This window comes from Vombatus ursinus, unplaced genomic scaffold, assembly GCF_900497805.2.
Source record: "Vombatus ursinus unplaced genomic scaffold, bare-nosed wombat genome assembly UNPS02014807.1, whole genome shotgun sequence".
Taxonomy (NCBI): Eukaryota; Metazoa; Chordata; class Mammalia; order Diprotodontia; family Vombatidae; genus Vombatus; species Vombatus ursinus.
Window position 1 is genome coordinate 44,336,152 of NW_020954585.1, and position 22,652 is coordinate 44,358,803.

At 44.1% G+C, this 22,652-nt stretch overlaps 1 protein-coding gene across 2 annotated transcripts in view; it reads left to right on the forward strand.

The window, feature by feature from the left end:
• The window catches only part of MAP2K3 (mitogen-activated protein kinase kinase 3), a 76,921-nt gene that overhangs the window by 36,210 nt on the left and 18,059 nt on the right, over positions 1-22,652 (forward strand). For both annotated transcript variants that reach the window (XM_027874542.1, XM_027874543.1), the window contains exons 2-5: positions 12,927-12,996; positions 14,938-14,986; positions 21,365-21,478; positions 21,938-22,057. In XM_027874542.1, coding sequence (XP_027730343.1) covers positions 12,927-12,996; positions 14,938-14,986; positions 21,365-21,478; positions 21,938-22,057 — 353 coding nt within the window. The remainder of the gene's footprint in view (positions 1-12,926; positions 12,997-14,937; positions 14,987-21,364; positions 21,479-21,937; positions 22,058-22,652) is intronic.

A 22,652-nucleotide genomic window follows, 5' to 3' on the forward strand; every position in this document is an offset into this window, starting at 1 on the left:
CATTAGTTATGTTGTGAAAGAAACAGAACAAAAGGGAAATGCCACAAAAAAACAAGTGAAAATAGTATGCTTCTATCCGCATTCAGACTCCATAGTTCTTTTTGTTTTTTTTTTTTTTTTTTGGTTTGGTTGTTGTCCTTTGTTTTTATTAATTAATTAACTTTTGATTTTCAACATTCACTTCCACAAGATTTTGAGTTTTAAATTTTCTCCCCCCTCCTTTCCCCTCCTCCCTAAGACAGTATGCAATCTGATATAGGCTGTATGGATACATTCATATTAAATGTATTTTCACATTATAGACTCCATAGTTCTTTCTCTGCATGTGGATAGCATTTTCCATCATGAGTCTTTTGGAATTGCTTTGGATCATTGTATTGTTGAGAATAGCTAAGTCTGTGATAGTTAATCATCACACAATGTTGCTATTACTGTGTCCACTGTTCTCCTGGTTCTGCTCACTTCACTCAGCATCAGTTCATGTGAGTCTTGGAAGCAATCTCTTAAAGAAGTTTTCCTTTGTGTTTATGCATACTCCACATGGCTGCCTTTTCAGTTATATGATTACACCACATACTGTCTCTTATTCTATAACTTCCATAGAAGACAGAGGCTGAGGGGAGTGGGGCGAGGGGAAGGGCTGGGGAGGCTTTCTTGCTCTTCTGTTGGTCCTGAGTTTTAGCCTAGATTTGGTCACTGATTTAAGGTGTGGTCAGATTTAGAAACATATACCTTATTACTCACAATGCTTATATTGTCCCCATCTATAACACAAGTGCCTTGTTTGGAAGGGAGGGAAACACCAAAACAAAACATGCAGAAGTCTACGTGTAAAAACCTGAAATCACCAAATTGATTGTTTAGGTGACTGTCATAATTGCCTCATATAGTGCCTTACATATGTTATATCTTTTGATCTCTTATAAGGTAGGTCATGCAAGTATTTCACTCCCATGTCACAGATGAGGTAACTGATGCCAAGAAGAGGTTAAATGATTTGTCCAAGGTCACACAGCCAGTAAGTAAGTAAGTGGCAGGACTGAGATTCAAACCCTGGTCTTCTGATTACAAATTTAGTGTCTTTCTATTACCCAACAATATTACAAAAGAGTTCTTGGGAAAAGGATTCCCTGAATGATTTATGAAACTGCGAGCTTCCTAATGCACTTAAAATATGATTTGTAAAAAACAGATTTTGTATATCTATATATGTACCCATGTATATCTAGATGCATACACACACATACAGAATACCCCCCAAATTTTAATGCAATCTTAAGCTTTAATAGGATCATGGCTGTCCTGTGCTGGAAAGCTCCACACACCATGTGGGTGTATCCCTGGGGTGGTATACTGCTGGTGGTGATGATGTTCATGACTCTCTAGGGTTTCTAGGTCCCTGAGGAAAGCTTTAGGTCTAGCTCCTAATTCTAATTTGATGAATTTAGGATGGGGCAGTTTCTTTGGGGTCTTGACCGGCTTTGGAAGGCATAGCCTGTAGGAGGTCTCATTAATGTAGGACTTTAGGTCTCAGGCTGTGAAGAGAGAGGCAGGAGAGGCTTATTACTGGGATATACTGGGGAGCCTGTGTGGCTCTGTCCCGTCAGGGTACTTCTCTTCCTCCCTCCAAATTCCTGAGGGGAGGAGGAGGTCTTTTTTTGGTGTGTTTTTGGGTTGTTTGATGGCTTAACTTTTCTAAGAGAGCAGTTACCTTTCACAGCCCAGAAACTTGTCCCTCAGCTTAGCAAAGTCTCGTGGTTCCCTCTTGCCTCTGGGATAAAATACACATCCCCCCCCCCCACTTTGGGTATTTAAAGCCCTTCAGAATCTGGCTCCAGCTTACCTCTTCTGGGCCTCGTACATTTTACTCTCTTTCTCACATACTCTATGTTGTAGCAAAACTGGCTGTCCCTGGTACACCACATTCCATCTCTGTGCTTTTGTAAAGGCTAAGATGCTTTCCCTCCTCACCTGCCTCTTGGGATCATTGAAGCATCAACTTGGAGCTGGAAAGTCATTCCCCCCTTCATTTTACCAGAAGTTAAGAGAGAGGTTATTTGACTTGCGCATCGTCACACCTCTCTCAGGTGAGGAGGCTGGGGTAGGATTTGAATCCAAGTCTTCCTAACTGCAAGGTCCCTTATGAAATGTCTTGGCTTAGCTCAAGTGCCACCTCCACATGAAGCTCTTCCTAATATCTTCACTTGCTAGTTCCCTCCTCTTGAGATTACCTTTTATTTATTTTGTAAATAATTTCTGTTCATTTATCTGTGTAGATATTGTTTCTCCCCTGTGCCCCGCTCTGAAGAATATTAGTTCCTTGAGGGCAGAGACTGTTGTTTTTGTTTTTGTATCTAGTTCGAGGCACATAGATGTTCAATAAATGCTTGCTTAAAAAGTTAATGGGGAGTGGGGGGCAGCTAGATGGCACAGAGGATAGAGCACCGGCCCTGGATTCAGGAGGACCTGAGTTCAAATACGGCCTCAGACACATAACACTTACTAGCTGTGTGACCCTGGGCAAGTCACTTAACCCCACTGCCTAACCAAAAAAACAACAAAAAAAAGTGAATGGAGTGAAGGAGAGGGTTGGGAGGTAGCCCAAGGCCCAGGAGAGAGCCCTCTGGCTCTGCTGTGCCAGGTGTCCTATAGCCTTTTACAACCACTTCTTGCCAGGCTGCTGGTATCTTGAATTTTGTAAAAGAAAGAACTTTAAAAAGCAATACAAATTAGTCTGGGAATTTCTTCTCTTGGGTCATTGAAAGCTGAATTGATCTCCACCCCAGGTCAGCTGAGCTGCATTCTTCTGGTCCTATTTATAGCTTCCTGGTTAGTGGGACCTGGAGGTGAGTGGCTCCTAGCTGGGGAAATCTTGCCTGTTGGCAAGAGTGGCCCTGGGACAGCTGGGCCCTTGGGTACTTCCCACTCAGATGGGCTCTCAGGCACTGAAGGGCTAGGGGATGATAGCCCGAGAGGCCTGATTTTGTAGGTTATTCTTGAAATGGGAGCTAGCTAGCCAGTTGTGTTTAGGGCATTGCAGTATAATGGGGAAACCTCTGGACCTGGAGTTAATGCTGTTCAGCTCAGCAGACCTTTACTTTAAGGCCCTGTTCTGTGTAAGGCACTGGGAGAGGTATTAGGGACCCAGAGACAAAAGCAAAGCATTCCTTGTTGTCTGGGAGGTTTATACTTTGCTGCAGGAGAAACTTGCATCCCTATCCAGATCCTGACACTTATTAGCTATGGATGGTTGAAGAACCTGTCACTTTACCATTCTGAGATATTTTCCCATCTGTTCAATGGAACCAAGGATAATCTTTAGCGAGCACCTTCACAGGGTTATTGTGAGAGTCTGAGGAGAAGGCGGCATGGCGACTGCTTTGTAAAACCCTAGAGCTATGTTTAAATATCAGCGCTTTTGTCTTTTATGCTTCAAATTGTGCATTATTGGCGGAACCAAGATGGCGGAGTAGAAGCAGTGACTTGCTTGAGCTGTTCCCCAAACCCCTCCAAATACCTGTAAAAAATGGCTCTAAACAAAATGTGCATTATCAAGTTTACCTTAGCATAGGTATGGCAGGAATTATTATGTCCCCATTTTATAGAGGAAGAAAGTAAGGCCCAGAGAGACCAAAGCCACCGAAGATCAGGAGCTTGGACCTCTGGCTCCAGACCCCATTGTGCTTTTCTCACTATATATGGCTTCCCCAGGCCACTATTACAGAGGGATCAGTTGTGCTTATTGGGAGAACTTCTTGGCTTCCTGCAGAAGAAAGGATGCGTATCCTTTCTGGGCTGGGCAGGAAGTGGGGAACAGACCCAGATCATCACTACCACTTCCCCACCCCCTTCCAAGTTGGGACCCATGCCTTGTGTCTGCAGATGTGTTGGCATAGTTAGACTTCCTCTAGATTTAGACCTCTCCCTCTTGCAGCTGAGTAAAAACAGCACTGGTAAATAGGTTCTTTCTTTGTGATCCTTGGTTGAGGAAAAGGCAGAGAATAGAGAATAATGTTAAGGAAAGGGGTTGCAGCATTGCAGAGGGCTGGGTGCTTGGCAAGGGTCCTTGACTTTTTGTTGCTTCCAAGGACAGAGCAGAGGTCTAATTCAGTGAGCCCAGAAGGCCTTGGGATATTGTACTCAGCCAGAGCTGTTCTGACTTAAAGAAATGTGCTTTTTCATTTTCTTGGGGTTGGTCTGAATTAGCCACCTCAGGGCAGCCCCTTATCTTGGCAGGTAGTGGAGAGGAGGCTAAGCCTCTTTTCTCAGCCCAAGATACTTCTCTTGCTGCCCTGCTCTTAGATGCTTCTCCTGTTTAAGTCATGGGTGGAAAGGAAGAATTCTGTCCTAGTTTCCAATTTGTTAGGTCTTCAGTTTAAGTCAATTTCCAGCATGGTGCCAGGGAGAGAGCATCTAATTTGGAGACAGAGAACCTGAGTTCAAATCCTGACATTGATGCTTAGTATTCCTGGGGCCTTGGCTATAATGTATTCACTCTGAATCGTATTTACCTTAACTGTAAAATGTTCCCAAGATTCACTAAGTGTCCTCTTAGATACCTTTCTGATTTAGATGTGTGATCTTATGATTGTGTGAATGCTTTCCTGACCTCTTGCCATTTTCTTATACTTGTAGGGCCTGCCTGGGCTCACTTCCCCTGCCCTTTTTTTTTTTTTTAGGCATTTGGGGTTAAGTGACTTGCCCAGGGTCACACAGCTAGTAAGTATCTGAAGCTACATTTGAACTCAGGTCCTCCTGACTCATGCTCTACCCACTGCGTCACCCAGCTGCCTTATTCCCCTGCCCTTTTTTTTTTTTCAAGGCAGTTGGGGTTAAGTGACTTGCCCAGGGTCACACAGCTAGTAAGTGTCAAGTGTTTGGTCTGAGGCCAGATTTGACCTCAGGTCCTCTTGACTTCAGGGCCGGTGCTCTATCCACTGCACAACCTAGCTGCCCCGTCCCCCTGCCCTTTCAAAAGAAGATTGTGCTCAATCAAAAGTCTAGGTATAGAGACTTCTGAACAATAACCACTTCTAGCCACCCTTCAGGGTCCAGCTTACATGCCACCTCCTCCAAGAAGCCTTCTGTGATCCCCCACCTCTTGGGTGCCATTATCATTTTGTATTTGTTAAGCTTGTCATATAGTCTCTTCTGAAGTGTCACTATTGTCTATTTGTGTTAGTTGTTGTCACTTGCCAATGCATTTGTATGTTCTATAATAGAGCCATGTTTTCACTGACAGCTGAGTGGAGGATGGTTTGGAGAAGGGAAAGACGATACGGAGACTAAGGAGGAGGCTAGGCTATTGCAAGAGATCCATTGGGCAGCTAGGTGGTGCAGTGCACAGAGCACTGGCTCTGGAGTCAGGAGGACCTGAGTTCAAATTTGGCCTCAGACACTTACAAGCTGTGTGACCCTGGGCAAGTCAGTTAATCCTGCTTGCCTGGGTTGGGGAGAGGGGAAGCTGAAACGAGAGTTCCAGCCAGGCGTGAGGAGGGCCTGTGCTGGGTAGTCGTGGTATGAGTAAAGAGAATGGAGAAGATGCAAGACGAGCTGTGGAGAGAAAAACAACAAAACATCACAGTTGGTTGGATATGGGAGGTGAGAATCATGGGATCAGAGATCTCAAGCTGGAAAGGATCTCAGAGGCTTTCTGGTCCTTCCTCTTCATTTTACAGATGAAGAAACTGAGGCTTCTATGGGACTTGCCTGTGGTTACCTAGGTAATAAGCTTCTGAGGCAGGATTTGACCCCTGGGCCTCTAAAGGCACTCACTTTACCATGCTGAAAGTGCTGAAAATTTAAAGATGATTCCAAGGTTACAAACATAAGTAACTGAAAGAATGATGATGCCTTTGACAGAAATAACAGATTTGGAAGAGAAGTGACTTTGGGGGAAAAGATAATGAGATACCTATGGGACATCCGGTTGGAAATATCTGGTAGTTGGCTCCTTATCACCTCTGAGATCAGATGTTAAATCCTCTGGTTTATAAAGCCCTTTGGGACCTGGCCCCTTCCTGCCTTCCTGGTCTGCTTAGACCTTACTCTGTGTGTGATCTTACTTACTGTGTGATCCAGTGACCCTGGCTTCCTTGCTGTTCCTCGGACACTGACTCCAGATGTGTTCACTAGCTGTCCCCCATGTCTAGAAAGCTCTCTCCTTGTCTCTGCCTCTTGGCTTCCCTGGCTTCCTTCTTATCTCAACTAAGAGCCTACCTTTTCCAAAAAGCCTTTCTTAGTCTTCTTAATCCTAAGATACCTTCCTTCTAATACTACTCCCAATTTATCCTACATGTATCTTATCCATATGGATCTTGTGTGTACATAGTTATTTGCATGTTGTTTTCTCCCATCAGACCATGAGTTCCTTGAGAGCAGGGACTGTGGTTTTTTTTTTCCCCCCGTTCTTATCCCTAGCATTTAGCACAGTGCCTGGCACATAGTAGGTGCTTAATAAATGCTAGCTGACTGACAGATGTAGAAGTGGAGCTCAGAAGAGAGACCAGGGCTAGATAGATAGAACTGGGTGTCATCACTGAGCCCATGGAAGCTGATGAGTTTCCAGACAGAGGACAGCTCAGAACAAAGCCTTGGGTTGTGCCCAGAGTGGTCAAGTATGCTGTAGGGGGGATTCTTTTTAGTGTATGGGTTGAACTAGATGGCACTGTATTCCTGGGAGTTACCATCAACCTATAGTAGGGCCCGAGGCAGCTCGGGGGCAGTGGATAGAGCACTGGGTTTGGAATCAGAAAAACTCATCATCAAATCTGGCCTCAGACACTAGTTTTGTGAGGTTGGGCGAGTCACTTAACCTTGTTTGCCTCAGTTTACTCATCTGTAAAATGAGCCGGAGAAGGAAATGGCAAACCACCACTCCATTGTCTTTTCCAAGAAAAGCCCAAATGGGGTCACCAAGAGTCAGACACGACTGAAATGACTGAACAAAAAACAGCCCAATCTCACATAGGGGTGAATTGTTGTTTATGTGTGGTTGTGGTTTGTCTTTCGTTCCCCAAGAGGACCATGACATCAGGAAGGCGATGACGTGACTTGCAATTGACTTTGATTTGAATGAGAGAGGGCTGTGCAAAGTCACCAGCCTCACATTCTCCTCCAGAGCCATTTGGGTGCAGTGGCCAGATATTCATCAGGGTGATTGGAGATGCCCCAGGATGCAGCGGGAGACCCTGGTCCTTTTAAGCTAAGGTCTTTTCTCACTTTGTTCTCACTTTGAGTGAGGCAACATCCATTCACTGAATAGGCCTCTTTAAGAAGTGAATCAAGGCATTTTTTTTTATTAAAGTGGTGAATTAATTCACTGTTAGAGTGTCATTACTGTGGAATTTAATTGCTCTCCGGTGGATCCTTAAAGTTTTTAGTGGAGAGTGTCACCTCTCATGTGACCTGACTTCTGACCCGATCCTTTTAACATCCCTGGTTCTCAGGAAGGATTTGCTCTGTGTTTGACCTTGCTTCATCCTTTTTGATCCTGAGCTCTTCTTATCAGTATTACAATATGCATATAAGAAGTCTATAATAATACTGTGTAATACAGTATATTTAAATAATATATAATAACAGTAAGTTTGTCTTGATTGTAGTTCCATCTAGCAATACTTTCCTTGTGTCTTCTCATCCTAATTTCTTGTTCTCTTGCTTTCTGTGTGTGTAATCTCCTGTTCTTAAGTCACTATAAATTGTATGAAATGTTTCCTTTGAAGCAGCTCTGCAAGATAAAATAAGTAGCATGAGTGATATCCCCATTTTTATAGATTAGGAAACTGAGACTGAGAAGTTAAGTGCCCACAATCACAGAGCTAGAGGATGGGAGAGCTGGGATTTGAACCCAGGGCTTCTCGCTCTCTGAGGCTTTTTCTTTACTCTACTGCTTCTTCCAGGTCATATTTTTCTGCTTTTTATGCCTAAATCAATGCCCTGCATATACTTAGATACTCAGATGGAATTGTGGACAGCTTGGTGGTATAAGGGTAGCAGGTGGCACGGAGCCTGGAATCAGGGAGACCTGAATTCAAATGTGGCCTTAGCCACTTACTAGCTGTGTGATTCTGGGCAAGCTATTTAACCTTTGTTTGCCTCAGTTTCCACATTTGTAAAATGAGGATAATAGCACCTACGTTCCAGGAGGACCGAATGAGATAATAAATGTAAAGCGCTTAGCTTGGTGCCTGGCACATAGTAATAAGCACTATATATGTTTTTAGCTGCTGTTATCGTTCTCTGTGATCTCATTGATGTGGCTATTCTGTTGACCTCACAACCCATCCATGGCTGCCCATCCTGTGTGACTCTTGTCCATTTCCTTCCTTAGGTTCCCCATAGAATGTTGGGTTCTGTCAATGTGCTGGGGGCCTGCCTTGATTTCTCTTGACCTGGAGAGGATAGCTGAGGAGTACTCTAGGCTGTTTAGCAGTTAACCCTCCCTCTCCCATGTAACCAACTCATCTTTTTCATCTGGACTTCTTTGACATCTTATGCCAGTTTTTAGTTCCTTGTTTGTAATGTGTTACCAAATGGGCGTACCTACCATGTTACGTCTCTATCGCGGTGGAGTGATGGACGTAGAGCTGGAGGGGGCCTCAGAGGTCATCTGGTCCAACCTCCTTATTTTATAGATAAGGAACCTCTCTTGGCAAGAGGTTAAGTAACTAAGCTGAGATCACATAGGCAATAAGTAGCAGAGTTGACATTTGAACCCAGTCGGTCAACAAACATTTATATAGCACCTACTGTGTGCTAAGTCCTGTGCTAATCTTTGGGGATCCATAGAAAGGCAAAAACCAGTTCCTACTCTTAAAGGGCTCACCATCTAGTGGAGTAAACAACATATAAACAACTATGTACAAACCAGGTATGTAGGGGATAACTTGGGGGTGGTTTTAGAGGGAAGGCAGTAAGATCGAGGAGCCCTGGAAGAGGCCTCTCCCAGAAGGTGGGATATTGGTGGGGACTTGAGGGAAGCCAAAAGGTGGAGGTGAGGAGGCAGAGGATTCCAGGCATGGGAAATAGCCAGTATGAATGCCTGGAGTCAGGAGAGAGATGGGGTGTCAAATTGGAGAACCAGGAGATCAAACAGTAAGTATAGGGGATTAAGATGTAAGAAGACTGGAGAGGTGGGAAGGGGCTAAGTTGTGAAGGGCTTTAAAGGGCAGCTAGGTGGCTCAGTGGACGGAGTGCTTGGCGTGGAGTCAGGAAGACTCTTCTTGAGTTCAAATTCAGCCTCAAACACTTACTAGCTAGATGACCCTGGGCAAGTCACTTCACCCTGTTTGCCTCAGTTTCCCCATCTGTAAAATGAGCTGCAGAAGGAAATGGCAAACCACTCAAGTATCTTTGCCAAGAAAACCCCAAATGAGGTCAACAAGAGTCGGACACAACTGAAAGGACTGAACAACAATAAAAGCCATAGAATTTTTTGGACCTAGAGGTAATAGGAAATCATTGACTCCAAAGCCATTGGGCTTCCCAGTCAATACTCATCTGAATGTAGTAGATGCTTACATATTTGTTGAACTGAATTGGACTGCTGATCCCTTCTGTCTGTAATTGTCTGTTCCTTATGAGAGTTTACATTGATGGTCGTGATTCCAGTACTGATGCTCTGGCTAGACCTTTTTTTGGTGTGAACTTTACCTAAAGGAGCAGAGAAGAATGAACAGCGTACCCTGTGGGTTGTTCTAATTGAGCCCATTGACAATTCCAAGGCCATGGCGACCTCTAGTGTCCCAAACTGAGAGAGACAGGGAGCTGACCTAGCAGTAAGGGACACAAGCCTCTGGCAAAACTCCCTGCCTGGATCTGACTGTCAGCTGTGGGTCCAGGGAGATCCCAGGACTTAGAGCACCTCCACACAAGCACGTTCGTCAAGCGAATCTTTGATGATTTAGAGCTGTGTCTGCAGAAGCAGTGTCCTTGAATGAGACCTCTGCCTGGGGAGCCCGGGAGAATTCATTTAAGTGCCTGCAGCACCTTGGGAGAACAGATTGTACCATGGAATCCTGACTCTCAATAAAGTGATAGTAGTTGGGGAGATGAAACTGATCTACATGTTGGTACAGTGGACAGGACACTGGGTTCAAATCCTGCCATTTGAAGGATTTGTGTAGCCTTAGGCAAGTTGCTTTATCTCAAAGTTTCATGGAAGAAATGGACTTTAAGATGGTTTTAAGATAATTGTCTATTTTCCTAGGCAAATGAAAACCTGGGTAGTTTGGGGTGCTAGACCCTGAGGGATTTAAATTGAGCCATTTTTGTAGGTTTCTCGTGGCTACAGAAGCCTGCCAAAGTGACTCATTTGTAAGCTTCTTGGGTGCAGAGACTGTTTTCATTTTTGTCTTTGTATGGCTAGCACGTAGCTTGGTGCCAGGCACACAGTAGGCGCCTAATAAATGCTTCTTGAATCAAAATGAACTGTTGCTGGGAGTCAGTCTAATAGCTTCGTTTTAGGAGCCATCTTTTCTTATACTGTTATCTTTTCCACCTTGGCCTTGCTCCTTCCTTTTGCCTCTATATTACACCTTGTATCCTGCTTAGCCTTGAGCCATTCACATTCCTAATAGAGACTGCAGAGCTCAGAAGGATAATTCAGTGTGGCTGTATTTAGGACTTCATTAGAGAAGAGAGCTGAAAGCTTTGTTTGGTGGTCCCAAAATGGCTCCACTCATGGCTGTCCCCAGTAGAGAATGGGAAATTAGCCTTTTTTTCTACGACATAATAAGCTATGTTTAAGACGTAGGTCTCCAGACTAAAAGGTCATGGCCTTTCTTTTACTGCAACAATGGCCTTTTTCTTTTCCCTAGCATCAGTGACCCCTTTTATTCTGGTGCTGGATAGAAGTGATTGTGTCTAGATCTGTCTTAGGAGGATGTGGTCTGTCTGTATGGTGGCTGGCCTACTGAAACTCTGGCCCCTTCCACTTTTTTCCTGAAAAAAGTGTACTTTTTAGTACCTTTCTTCTGAGGGCCTGAATCACAAACCCTGAGTCATTCATTCTTTGACTCATTCATTCTCTCTTCACTCTCCACCATCTCGCCTCAGTGAGGTCATCGTTGGGCAGACTGGGACCCTTCCTTAACACACAGGGAAAACAAGCACAGAGATATTTGTCTGCCACCAAGTCACTAACTGAACTGGGAACAGAAATGGTAGATTCTTGTCTCTTAGTTGAGTGTGTTAATTTTCAGTTCTGTTATTGCTTGTCTCGCAAACCTGGGTTTTTATCAGTTTTATCTCAAAAACTTTTGAACATGAAGCTTTTGCCAGTTAGCAAGTTCCAGGAATTCAGAAGAGGCCTTCTCTTCTCGTAATTCATTTCCAGAGGAGAGCTCCAGCTTGGGACAGAATAGTCTTCATGTTAGTGACCAAGTTATTGTAGGTGGGGGGGATGGCAGGATGGGAAGAATATGGGTTAATATAGTGCAAGCCAGTGCTTGCCTCAGAAGAGAGAACTCCACTTTCTTGATGTTAGGTGGGGTTGTTTTTGATCAAAGATGGTCTAAAAGTTTCAATATGAGGGAGAGACTGGGGTGTGTGTCTGTGGTTGATGTTTGGAAATGCTGGGTAGAGGGTCCCCTGAAATAGGGACCCAAGGCTGGGTTGAAGAAATCATAGACGGAGGCAGTGTGTGTGGTATAATAGAAAGAAAATATAATAATCAGAGGAGCTGGGTTTAAATCTCAGTACAAACTTTTGTGGTAACTTTGGGTAAATTATGTAGCCTCCCTCAGCCTCAGTTTCCGAATAAGCTGTAGTAGCCCTGAGGACTCTTCCAGCACTAGGCCTATAATCCCCTAACTTTAGGGCAGCCCAATGTTACTGGTAAATGTCACTTGAGGGTGACTCCAAGCTAATGTAGTCTCTTCATAGCAGCCTACTCTGACCTTTGGTAACTGAAAAGGAAATGGCGTCTCCTTAGTCTCCTGCCTTTTGAAAGAGGTGGCATCATCTCTCAGGACTGTAATGTTGTAGTTCCCCCTCATCAGTCAGGCTGCCAGATCCTCTTTTCTTGTGCCTGCCTGGTCATGTCCTGGGTCTCTGTGACAAGCTAGGTGGACGGAGGTTGACAGCTGCCTGGCCCCTAGAATGCCAGACCAGGTGGAGAAACTGATTGACAGGGGCTGTGGGTCTGCAGTGACTTCATGCTGGAGGCATGGGCTGGGAGTCTGAGCAGGGAAGAGAGGCTCAAGAGGTCACACCAGCTTCTGAGATTGACCTTGAGAGTCATTCACCCTCATACTTCAGCTTCCCAATTGTTACCAGCAGATGGGCCAGGGGTAGGGGTGGGGAGGAGAAGGGAAAGAGAGGAAGGGGAGATTTTGTCCAGGAGGAGGGGAAGAAGACCTGAAGTCCTGTGGGATGTAATTAAGGGAAGTGCAAAGTTTGGGTTACTACTGGAATTTGACAGCAGCAACCTAAAAAAAATTGTGTCTTGACAGGCATAAGGAAAACTAGACTTGGAATCAGGAAGGCCTGGATTCAAATTCTGCCTCTGCCATCTGTTTGCTGTATGACCATGGCACCAGTCACTTCATAATTCTAGGCCTTGTCTGTAAACTGAGGATAAGTCCTTTGTACCTGCCTGGCAGGGTTATGAGGCTCAAGCGAAATAAGATAAATAAAGTGCTTTGCAGACCTCAAAAATGCTCTATAAATGCCAGCTATTATTATTACATGTGTCTATTTAGGGGTTCTTAATCTTTTTTTGTGTATCCCAAACCCTTTTTGCAGTCTGGGAAACCTATGAACCCTTTCTCAGGATAATAAAATATGTAGGATTAGAAAAGAAACCAATTACATTGAAATACAGTTATTAAAAAAAATTATTTTAAAAGCACACAGACCCCCAATTTAAGAGCTTCTGATCTCTGTGAACTTTAAGGAATACCTTTTTTTTTTCTGTCTTCCAGGAAAAATCAAGAACAGGAAGGATTTAAAAATATCATGTGTCTCCAACAAGCCACCCGTCTCCAACCCAACGTAAGTGTGTTGCTGTCTTTTCCCACATACATAGTCTTGGGCCTTCATAAATGGCAGGTAAAGTGGGGAGTTCAGCACACATCAGGCCTCACTGCTTGTGTGGTATTGTATGTGGTGGGAGGAGATGCAAAGCTTGGTTGGCTCTTTCCCCCAGGAAGCTTCTAGTCTGGTTGGGGATGTGAGATAGCTACAAATAATCTTCAATGTATAAGAGCTAGTCCTTGATAAATCCCATCAGAAAATAGTAAGTAGGTCAAAGTTTTAAAAATGAATGTTACAAATTGTTTTTACATGTAACTGGGGAAAAATAAAATAATAAATTAAAAAAAAAGAAAATAGTAAGTAGGGGACTACCTGAGGTCCAAAATGGTCATTTTTTATAGCCCTTTGCATGGATAGGAAGATAGAAGAGGCCTGAAAATGGGCTTGACCCTGTCCTTTGGAATGAAACTTTGTGATCTTCTGAGAGGCACCTCTCTCTGAAACTTTTCCAACTTGGTATGTTTTGCTCTACCAAAATGTTTTTAGGCCACCACAGTTAACCCTAAGTGTGCCTTTTTATGGGGTAACTTGAGATCCTGAAGCTTGTCTCATCCAATCTAGTAATTGGCCAGGGTAATTTTGGAGGGTTATGGGGAGCTAGATTGATGAAACTTGGTGATAAACGGCCACTTTGCTTTTTTTGGGAGTATGAGACCTGATAGGCAGTGGGTCCCCTCTTCCTGAGAAAATTTAAATGTGGTTTTGTGAAATCAGAAGCAGACCCTTTAATTCAGGCTTGTAAGTTTGACTTCTTCCCAGCAACACTCAGTGATGGGCATAATCTGTTGCCATGAGGGAGTGGGTATTTGAAAAGAGGGCCATTTGGTCAGGCTTTGCCATACTCTTTACCCCTTGTAAAGTACCCAGTTCCAGTGCCCTCTCTCACCTTGGTTAATTCAACAGTTAATTCAATTCTCAGTTAATTCACCAAGTGTTCGGTGGCACTGTACTAGATGCTGGAGATGCAAAGACAAAGGTCAATGATCCCTGCCCCAAAAGAGCTTATGTTCTCCTTGAAGGAGGGGAAAGGAACACCTTGTATATAGATAAAGATGTACAAAATGTAGACATTAATACAAAGTAATTTCTGGGGGGAGGGTCACGGGGGTGGGAGAAGAAGATGGTTAGGAGAACATTAAATGCTCTTGGAGAAATTGGCACCTTGAGTTGTCTTTGAAGGAAGTCTAGGGATTCTGCAAGATGGAGCTGAAGAGAGAAAGCATTCCTGGCATGGGGAACAGAAAGGCCTAGTGGAGGCAGATGGAATGTTCTTTATGGAGAACAGCAAATTGGCCAGTTTGGCAGGTACACCGAATGTGTGAGAGGAGGAGTAATATGTGAACAGTTTGGAACCAGAATGTAAAAAGATAGATGAGTTTGTATTTTATCTACCCTGAAATAATCCAGAAGAAGCCAGTGGGGGAGGGAGGGAGGGAGGGGGAGGACATTGGATTTTTTGAGTCAGTAAGGTGTCTGTCCACTTGACACCTTACTGTGGGATAGAACATGTGATTTAGGCTGAGATCATTCCCTTGTGAGTAAAATATTGGTGTCAGCTTTCAAAGTGAACAGGGAGGCTCTTCTGGTGATTGTGACTACTAGCTGATGTTCTGTAATTATAAAGTGTTTTCACATACATCATTTCATTTGAGGCTTGTGATGACTTTGTGAAGTTGCTAGGTATCCCCATTTTCCAGAAGAGGAGGCTGAGGTCAGAAATGTTGAGTTACTTAGGGCCACGTAGCTATTGAGAGTGAGAGCTGGGATGGGAACCCACATCTTCACCCAGTGCTCATTCTGTTACATTGTCTTGTTCTCTTCTGATCAGGGTGCTCAGACACAGCTGAGCATTTGGAGCCCCAGGGAAAAGACTCATGGGATTTTCTTTTTTCTTTCCAGGCCTCCCAGGAACCTGGACTCTAGGACCTTCATTACAATTGGTGACAAGGTATATGACGCCAGTTGACATTTCCTCTGTCCTGACCTGTAAAGACGTGTGTTTTTGTCACGTTTGTCTTCTTGGGACTTGAACTTTGGAAAAGCTTTAAAGAAACAAAATATGCTCCTTCAAACAATGATCTCCATGGACATTTAAAAATTTCTGGCATAACTTTTTCCTTTGCCCTCCCCTGGGACTTGAGGGCTGGAGTGTTTGAACAATTCCTTCCCCAAAGAGAAATGTTTGTGTGTGAACCCACAGATCTCCGTCAGGCCAAGGGCAGCCCCATCTAGTTTCCCTCAGTCTATCTGTTGGAAAGGATCCCCACCATCTTCCCCCGCTGTAGAAACTGGTTCTTTGTCAGGGGAGGGTCCAACATCAGCATCCTTCCCCTCTCCCTCTCAGTTGTGCTGGGGCCCTGGTTGCCTGACCCCCAGTGTGGTGGGCAGAAGAGAAGGAACTTTTGTGTTCTCTGCCTGGGTGTGATTCATGTTTCAGGGCGAGGGCCCTGTCTCGAAGTGAATGAGCAATTTATCCAGGACTTTGACTGGTGGACTTCATCTAGGATGTGTGTAGAGACCCTGTAAGCAAATACTAAAGGGTGTTTGAGGTTTTCTGGGGAAGCTTTTCCAAGCACTGTCTGGGGCTTCTGCTCTGCGGAGTACTGTATAATGAAAGGTCAGGGACCTTCTCCAGTTCTCTCCACCCAGCTTGTGGCTAGGGGCTGAAAGGATTGCCCTCTTAGCTCTTTGAGACATAAGTCTATCATTGTAATTCTCCCATTCTTCCTCCCTGCCCCCTTCCCTGAAAAAATTGAATCCAAACCCCGGGGCCCTCAAGGGTATGCCTTGTTACCCGTCTAGAGGAGAAGTCAGGGCAGGGAGGGTTGGTCGATGAAGACTTGGCTGGGTCTCTGGGCAGCTTCTTTCTGCCTAGCTCCAGGAGGCCCAATGTACTGGCTAGAAATAGCTTCTGGTTTTTGTTCTCCCTGTTCAGCATCCTCTAGGGACTGCGTGAGTCTGTGTACTGGGAGACTATATATAGACCTTCTTATGCATGGGATCAGAGTTTATATCTGACTGCTTACCTTCCCATGGGCAGGTGCTAAATTGGATAGAATTTGGACTCTCCTGCCTTCTGCCGACTTGGTGGTGGTAGGGGATAGGGGGCTAGAACATGGCTTTCCTTGCTTAGGTGGGTTGCACAACTTACCCCCAGGTCATCAGTTACTTACATAGACTTGGAATGGATGCACCTCGAAAAGCTCTGTTGGAGGGTGGAGGAATAGGTTTTTGAGGTATTTACCTTCCGTCCCTAAAGCATAAGTCTTAAATGGCATTTGGGCATTTGCTAGTGGCCTGTGGGGTCACTCCTTAGAGAGGCAGCATGATGTCCTGAGGGGAAAAAACCAAAACACTGAACTGGGGAGTCAGGCGAGACCTGGGTTAGAATCTCACTTGTGGGCAAGCCACTCAGCCTCTCTCAAAACTCAGTTTTCTTATCTGTAAAATAGGGATGATAATAACCTTTGCTACCTATTTCACAGGGTTTGGGGGCTCAAATGAAATATGTAAAGTGCTTTGTAAACTTTAAAGGACTATATAAATGCTAGCTGTTGCTGTTACTATCAATGGCTTGTACTTAATGTATGATTATTTTGGAAGGGCTAGGGTCAGAATTGGGGAAAAGGTATCAGTGATTCTTTTCGTTGGTTTGACATCCTGGAAGTTTAACCATTGTACTTTCTGGAGATCTGTCTCCTTTTGCTGCTTTCCTCAGAAACCTCCCAGTGGGGCATCTGAGACTTGGGAGAGAATTCAGGGTGCCAGGGATTATAATAAAACTTGTGTGCCAGAGCATGCCCCTGTATTTGCCTGCCTGGCAAGATTTTGAATGAGAAATTCTGATTGAATCCCCCAGTGGCTACAAAACTAGGTGTCTGTGGTCTGATACACCTGAAACCAGTGCACCCATGGTCTTGATTGTGACTAAATAAAGGGTTCTTAACTTTTTTTTGTGTCATTGACCCCTTTGGCAGTCTGGTGATGCCCATAGACCCATTTCTCAGAATAATTCTTTTAAATGTATAAAGTAAAATACATAGGCTTACAAAAGAAACCAGTTGTCTTGAAATGAAGATGTAATATTTTTCCCTATCCAAGTTCATGGACCCCCCCAATCTAGTTACTAGTCTTTGACTTCATGAGAGAATGTTGATGATAACAAAGGCTGGGATGGAGGTAAAGGTGTGTGTATTCTTGCAGCTTTGAGATCTGAGAGCCCCATGGTAGAACTGAGTTAGTGTATCCATTCTGTAGGAGGATAGTGTCCGTGTCTCTGCTCAGAGAGGGAACTGCTGACTTACTGTTAAACTTTTGGCAAGCCTGGGCTACTGGATCTTCCCAAAATAAAACATTAGTCAGAACTGGAAAAACAAAAATCTAAACCACCCTTTAAAAAATTTTAATTTTCTCAATTAACAAAAATCTATTTTCTTTCCCTCCTATCTCCCATTAGAAAAAAAAGAAAGAAAAACAAAACCTTTGTAATAAATATGCATCATAGTCAAGCAAAACAAATTCCTAAATTAGTCATGTTCAAAAAATTATGTCTCATTTTACACCCCAAGTCCATCACCTCTCTGTCAGGCCTGGAGCATGCTTATGCTTCTTCAGTGGTTTTCCTGGAATTGTGGCTGGTCATTGCGTTGATCAGAATTTTTAAGTTTTTTAAAGGGTTTTTCTTTACCGTGTTGAACAACCACCCTTCAAAGCCATACATTCTAGGGGAAGCCAGAACCGCCTTTTCCTCAGCCTGCTTCCTGTAGGCATAATAGTAGAACACCTTGAACCTCTGGGATCTGGGCTTCTTCTTGAGGCTGTGATCACCCTGCTGTCACACTGGATGTTTCCTGGGTGGGCTGGTTCTGTGATGTATCAACTAAGCTCCCTCATAGTATGGCTCATCTCCCAGAGAGAGTGAGAGAGAGCCTATCTTCCTGAAACCACTTTGCAGAAGTAGACTTAGTAAATTGTTTTTTCTAAAGAAAGCCTGCTGGAAGAGCCCATTTCCTCTGTGCAAAGCAAAGTGCCTGTGCCTAGATCTTTGTTAGTTCATGTGTGTGCATGTGCAGCTTTTTGCAGCTGTCACTTGGGGGTAGAAGCCTGCCCTGATTGCTTTGGCCAAAAGTATGTGTAATCTCCTAAGTTCATCTAGCACTTCTGTGCTACACATTTAGGCCAGTCCACTTTCTTTTCTATTCCAGTTTTCTCCAATGAAAAGAAAGAAAAAAAATTGTTTGTAATTAGCATATTGGGTGTTTGTACCAAATAGCTGCAGCCCAGTGCCTGCCAAACTGACATTCCTAGGCAGAGCTGGCCGTGACACTGCTCCTCAGAAATCTTGGATGATTCTTTATTGCCTCTAGGATTAGGATGAAAACTTCTTAGCACGATGGTTGAAGCTCTCCACAATCTGGTTCCCACCTACTCTTCTAGTGTTTGTTACTGTTGTTCAGTCGTTTTTTGGTTGTGTCTGACTCTTTGTGACCCAACTTGGAAGTTCTTTTGGAAAAGATACTGGAGTGGTTTGTCTTTTCCTCCTCCAGCTCATTTTATAGAAAAGGAAACTGAGGCAAACAAGGTGAAGTGACTTGCCCAATGTCACACAGCCAGTAAATGTCTGAGACCAGATTTGAACTCAGGAAGATGAGTCTTTCTGACTCCAGACCTAGCACTTTATCCACTTCAGATACCTTGATGCCTTCTAGTGTTACTCTCTTTCATTAACAACAATAAGCAGTTATTAAGTACTTACAATATTTGAGGCACTGTGCTAAGTGCTGGGGATAGAACAAAAGGCAAAAAACACGGTCCCTCCCCTCAAGAAGTTTACATTCTAATGGGGGAGACAACATGCAAAAAGTTATTTATGTGAGACAGAGAGAGACAGAGACAGAGAGAGACAGAGAGAGAATGGGAGATACTCTCCGTTCCAGTCAGATTGGTCACCTAGCAGTTCCTTGTACTCCAGGTTAAATGTTGCCTGCCAAGGGTAAAATAATTTCTAATCATGACTGGTAGGAAATCAGCTTTAGAGAGGTCTTAGTAAGGGGGACAGGTTATATACTTAGACTGTTCTTAATTCTTCTTCCTCAGTATTGGAAGGTCCTTAAACTACCGGCCTCTTTCTTTTCAGCAGTCTTAACTCTTTCTACCGGGTCTGATCTGTTAGAGGGGAAGAGTCCAGAATTGTGCATTAGAAAAGAGGCACTGGGTTTGGAGTCAAAGGATATGGATTTGAGTGCTGGTTCTGCCACTTACCTGTTCGAGGCCTTAGGCAAGCTGCTCTCTTGACCTCAGTTTCCTCATTTGTAAAAAGAGAGAATTAAACTGAAACATCTTCGAGGTCTCTTTTGGCTCTAGATCTTTGAAACTAGAAATGTGTATGAAAGGCAACATGGCACAGTGTATAGAGAGCTGCTTGTGTGACCCTGGCTAAGTCATTTAAACGCTCAACTCTAGGTAGATTAAGACTAGGTAGCCTAAGACTTTAAGTTTCCAAAAAGGTGTCAACCTGCATTAGTGGAGGAAGTGTCCCCTTGGAGCTTCCTATGGCCATGGTATCATGCCTGTCCCCTGTCCCTATGTGAAAATAAGTGACTTTTTTTTTTTTCTTTCCAAGAGATGTGAATAAAACCAGATTTAGAACGGATTTGACTGGATCAGAACAGTAGCCTTTTTGAAAACCTTCAAAGACGAACACCCGACACTCCATTATTTATTTATTTATTTTTCCCTGGAGGCAATCAAGGTTAAGTGACTTGTCCAAGGTCACACAGCTAGTAAGTGTCTGAGGCTGGATTTGAACTCAGGTCCTTCTGACTCCAGGGCCAGTGTTCTAGCTGCCTGTAAACCCAACACTTTAAACAGTGGGTATGTATGTATGTATGTATGTGTTTGTCTGAGCATGCTCGGGTCACGTAGGAAATGCCCTTCTAATGGGGCCCAGTTTCCTAGGGATCCTGGTAGATAAAGTTTATGAGAGGGCCCAGAAGGGTCCTTCCAGTCCCTGAGCATTTTGTTGCCTCTAGGTTATGAGAAGGACGTTTTATGTGGTGGCACTTATTTTGTGACAAAGGAGATATCTAGGTGTTTGGGACAGTAAGGTTTCCTGGTACCCTGAGGTGCTTTGGACCAGTAGTCCCTGTTTGGTTATAAAAACCCATCCAAGTGTCCTAGCATTGACTGATTTTTTTTTAGGGGAACTTAAGCTATTCCTAAGAGCAAAAGGAAAAAACTTTTTTGGTTTGGTGATGGTTTCGTCCCATTATCAGTTCCTTTGACATGCTAGCTTCCTGGTCTTTCACAGACTAAACTCTTTGTTGACACTGCAAATTTGCTGCTGCGTGCTTTAAGTTGGGAGGAGGAGATATCAGGGATGAGAGAGATTGTTGCTCAGTTTCCCCGAATCACACTCTTCACCCTGACAAAAGTCAAGCCCAGGTCCTAGCTGGTGGCTGCTAATACTAGGCTTCCCTTGAGTTTCCCTGGAGGCAATGGAATGAGTGGGAATGAGGTCTAGAGAATGGAGGGTAATTTCTCTTCACTCAGCAGGTCCTGCTGTGGCTCCTCACCCACACTGTTCTCACCTATCCCTGACAGTTCCATTTACATGTGAGAATTGTTGGCAGGTTTGTACCGGGTCCTAACAATCCTCTTTGGCTTTCTCTCCTTTGTGGTTTTTCTTTGAACCAGCCTCTCCCTGCTTGTAATCCATCAGATTTTTAAAATTCATTCAGTAAGCATTTATTAAACACCTACTTTGTGTTAGACACTGTGCTAAGGACAAAAAGACACACACACACACACACACACACAAAGCATCCTTGGCATGTGTTAAATCTGGGTGGTTGGTGGTTAACACACCAGTAGTTTGGAGTAAACAGTGATGATGTTTCCTTATTATAGACTCATTGTCTGACTCATTGTCACTTAAAAATTCCTGTATCTTTGTTTGTCTGTGTGATGAAGGTAATGTAATAGCACATGCCTTGGGCAGGATAGAGTTAATGAGACCCATGAGATTTTTAGCTCATTGATTTCCTAGGGGGTTTGAGGACTTTTCCATCAGCTCAAGGATAGTGTCTTAGCACTTGTGAAGGAGATTTGGTCCAGCTGGCTCCTTGAGGTCATGTGAGGGCTTTGGCCATGTCCATAAAAGGTTAAGCTGCTAAAGTTCTTTTGTGTTATATCCATGCCTGATGGCCGCTCTTGATGTGTGTGTTTGAGGGGAGACGGAGCTGAGAATGCCCACATGTATTCCTAGGGTGTGGGCATTGTTCAGGTGTTGAGCCTTATTGACTTTTTCTCTTTTCTGTCCCTCAAGAACTTTGAAGTGGCAGCTGATGATTTAGTATCGATTTCAGAGCTGGGTCGGGGTGCCTACGGGGTAGTGGAGAAAGTTCGACATGCCCAGAGTGGAACCATCATGGCTGTCAAGGTAATCAATGGAGCCCCAAAGTCAGATGAATGGCTGTGGGTGGTGGTGTGAGCATTAAGACCTGTTGCCTAACCTGGCACTGATTATTACTGCTCTAAGATGAACCTTGCCCAAAGGGTAGAATGTTCTGAAAGAAAAGAGTCCTCATCTTAGAAAAATAACAGGAAAATGGGATCCTACTCTTGAAAAGACTCACAGGTCTTGAAAGGACCTGCAAAAGTCCTCTTTGGGTGAGATGCCTGTAAACTCTCTTAGATCAGGTGAGACTCTCTCCTATTGATGGCTTTCGGAGGAGATGCTATCTGCTTCTTGTATTCCTTTCTGCTTATAATCACAGCCATCTGACAGTGCCTGTGGCCAGACTTTCTCCCATATCCTACCTCATTAAGAGGATGTGCATTGGGCTCCAAGAATAGGATTCACTCAGGGGTTATTTCAAGTTTTCTCTTCCCTCCACAGAGGATCCGAGCGACCGTGAACACTCAGGAGCAGAAGAGGCTTCTCATGGATCTGGATATCTCCATGAGGACTGTAGACTGCTTCTATACTGTCACCTTCTATGGAGCCCTTTTCAGAGAGGTAACAAGGCGGGAAGAGACAGATGTGATTGAACCACGGCTTTCCCTTTTGCTGAGTATGAATGGATGGGGCACATAGGATTTCAGAGGAACAACAACTCAAGTCAGCAGGCATTTATTAAGTGTTGGGGAAGGGCAAAATCAGTCCCTGCCCTCAAGGAACCCTTAGTCTGATGAGGGTATCCAGCATACAAACAAGATGTGTGTGTGTGTGTGAAATAAATATAAATGTATGCATATGTACATACACACACAATGAAACATGTATATGTGTGACAAATTGGAGTTTCCTCCTCCCTTGTCATCAGATCCAATGGACAGCTTGATCAGTCTGTATGAAATCCCATAGTAACTAGCCCTTGGATCATAGGTTAGTAGATTTAGAGTTGGAAGGAATCTTAGAGTCTATTGAGTCCGACCTCCTCATTTTATTTATGAGGAAACTTGGGTACTGAGAGGCCCGGGATCACATAGCCACTAAGTGTCTCAGGTGGCATTTGAACCCAGGTCTTCATGACTCCTAGTCCAGCTCTCTCTCTCTCTTCTCATCTCTTGGAGGTGATTATCACTTCTGCTGGGCCTGTGGCTTAGTATAG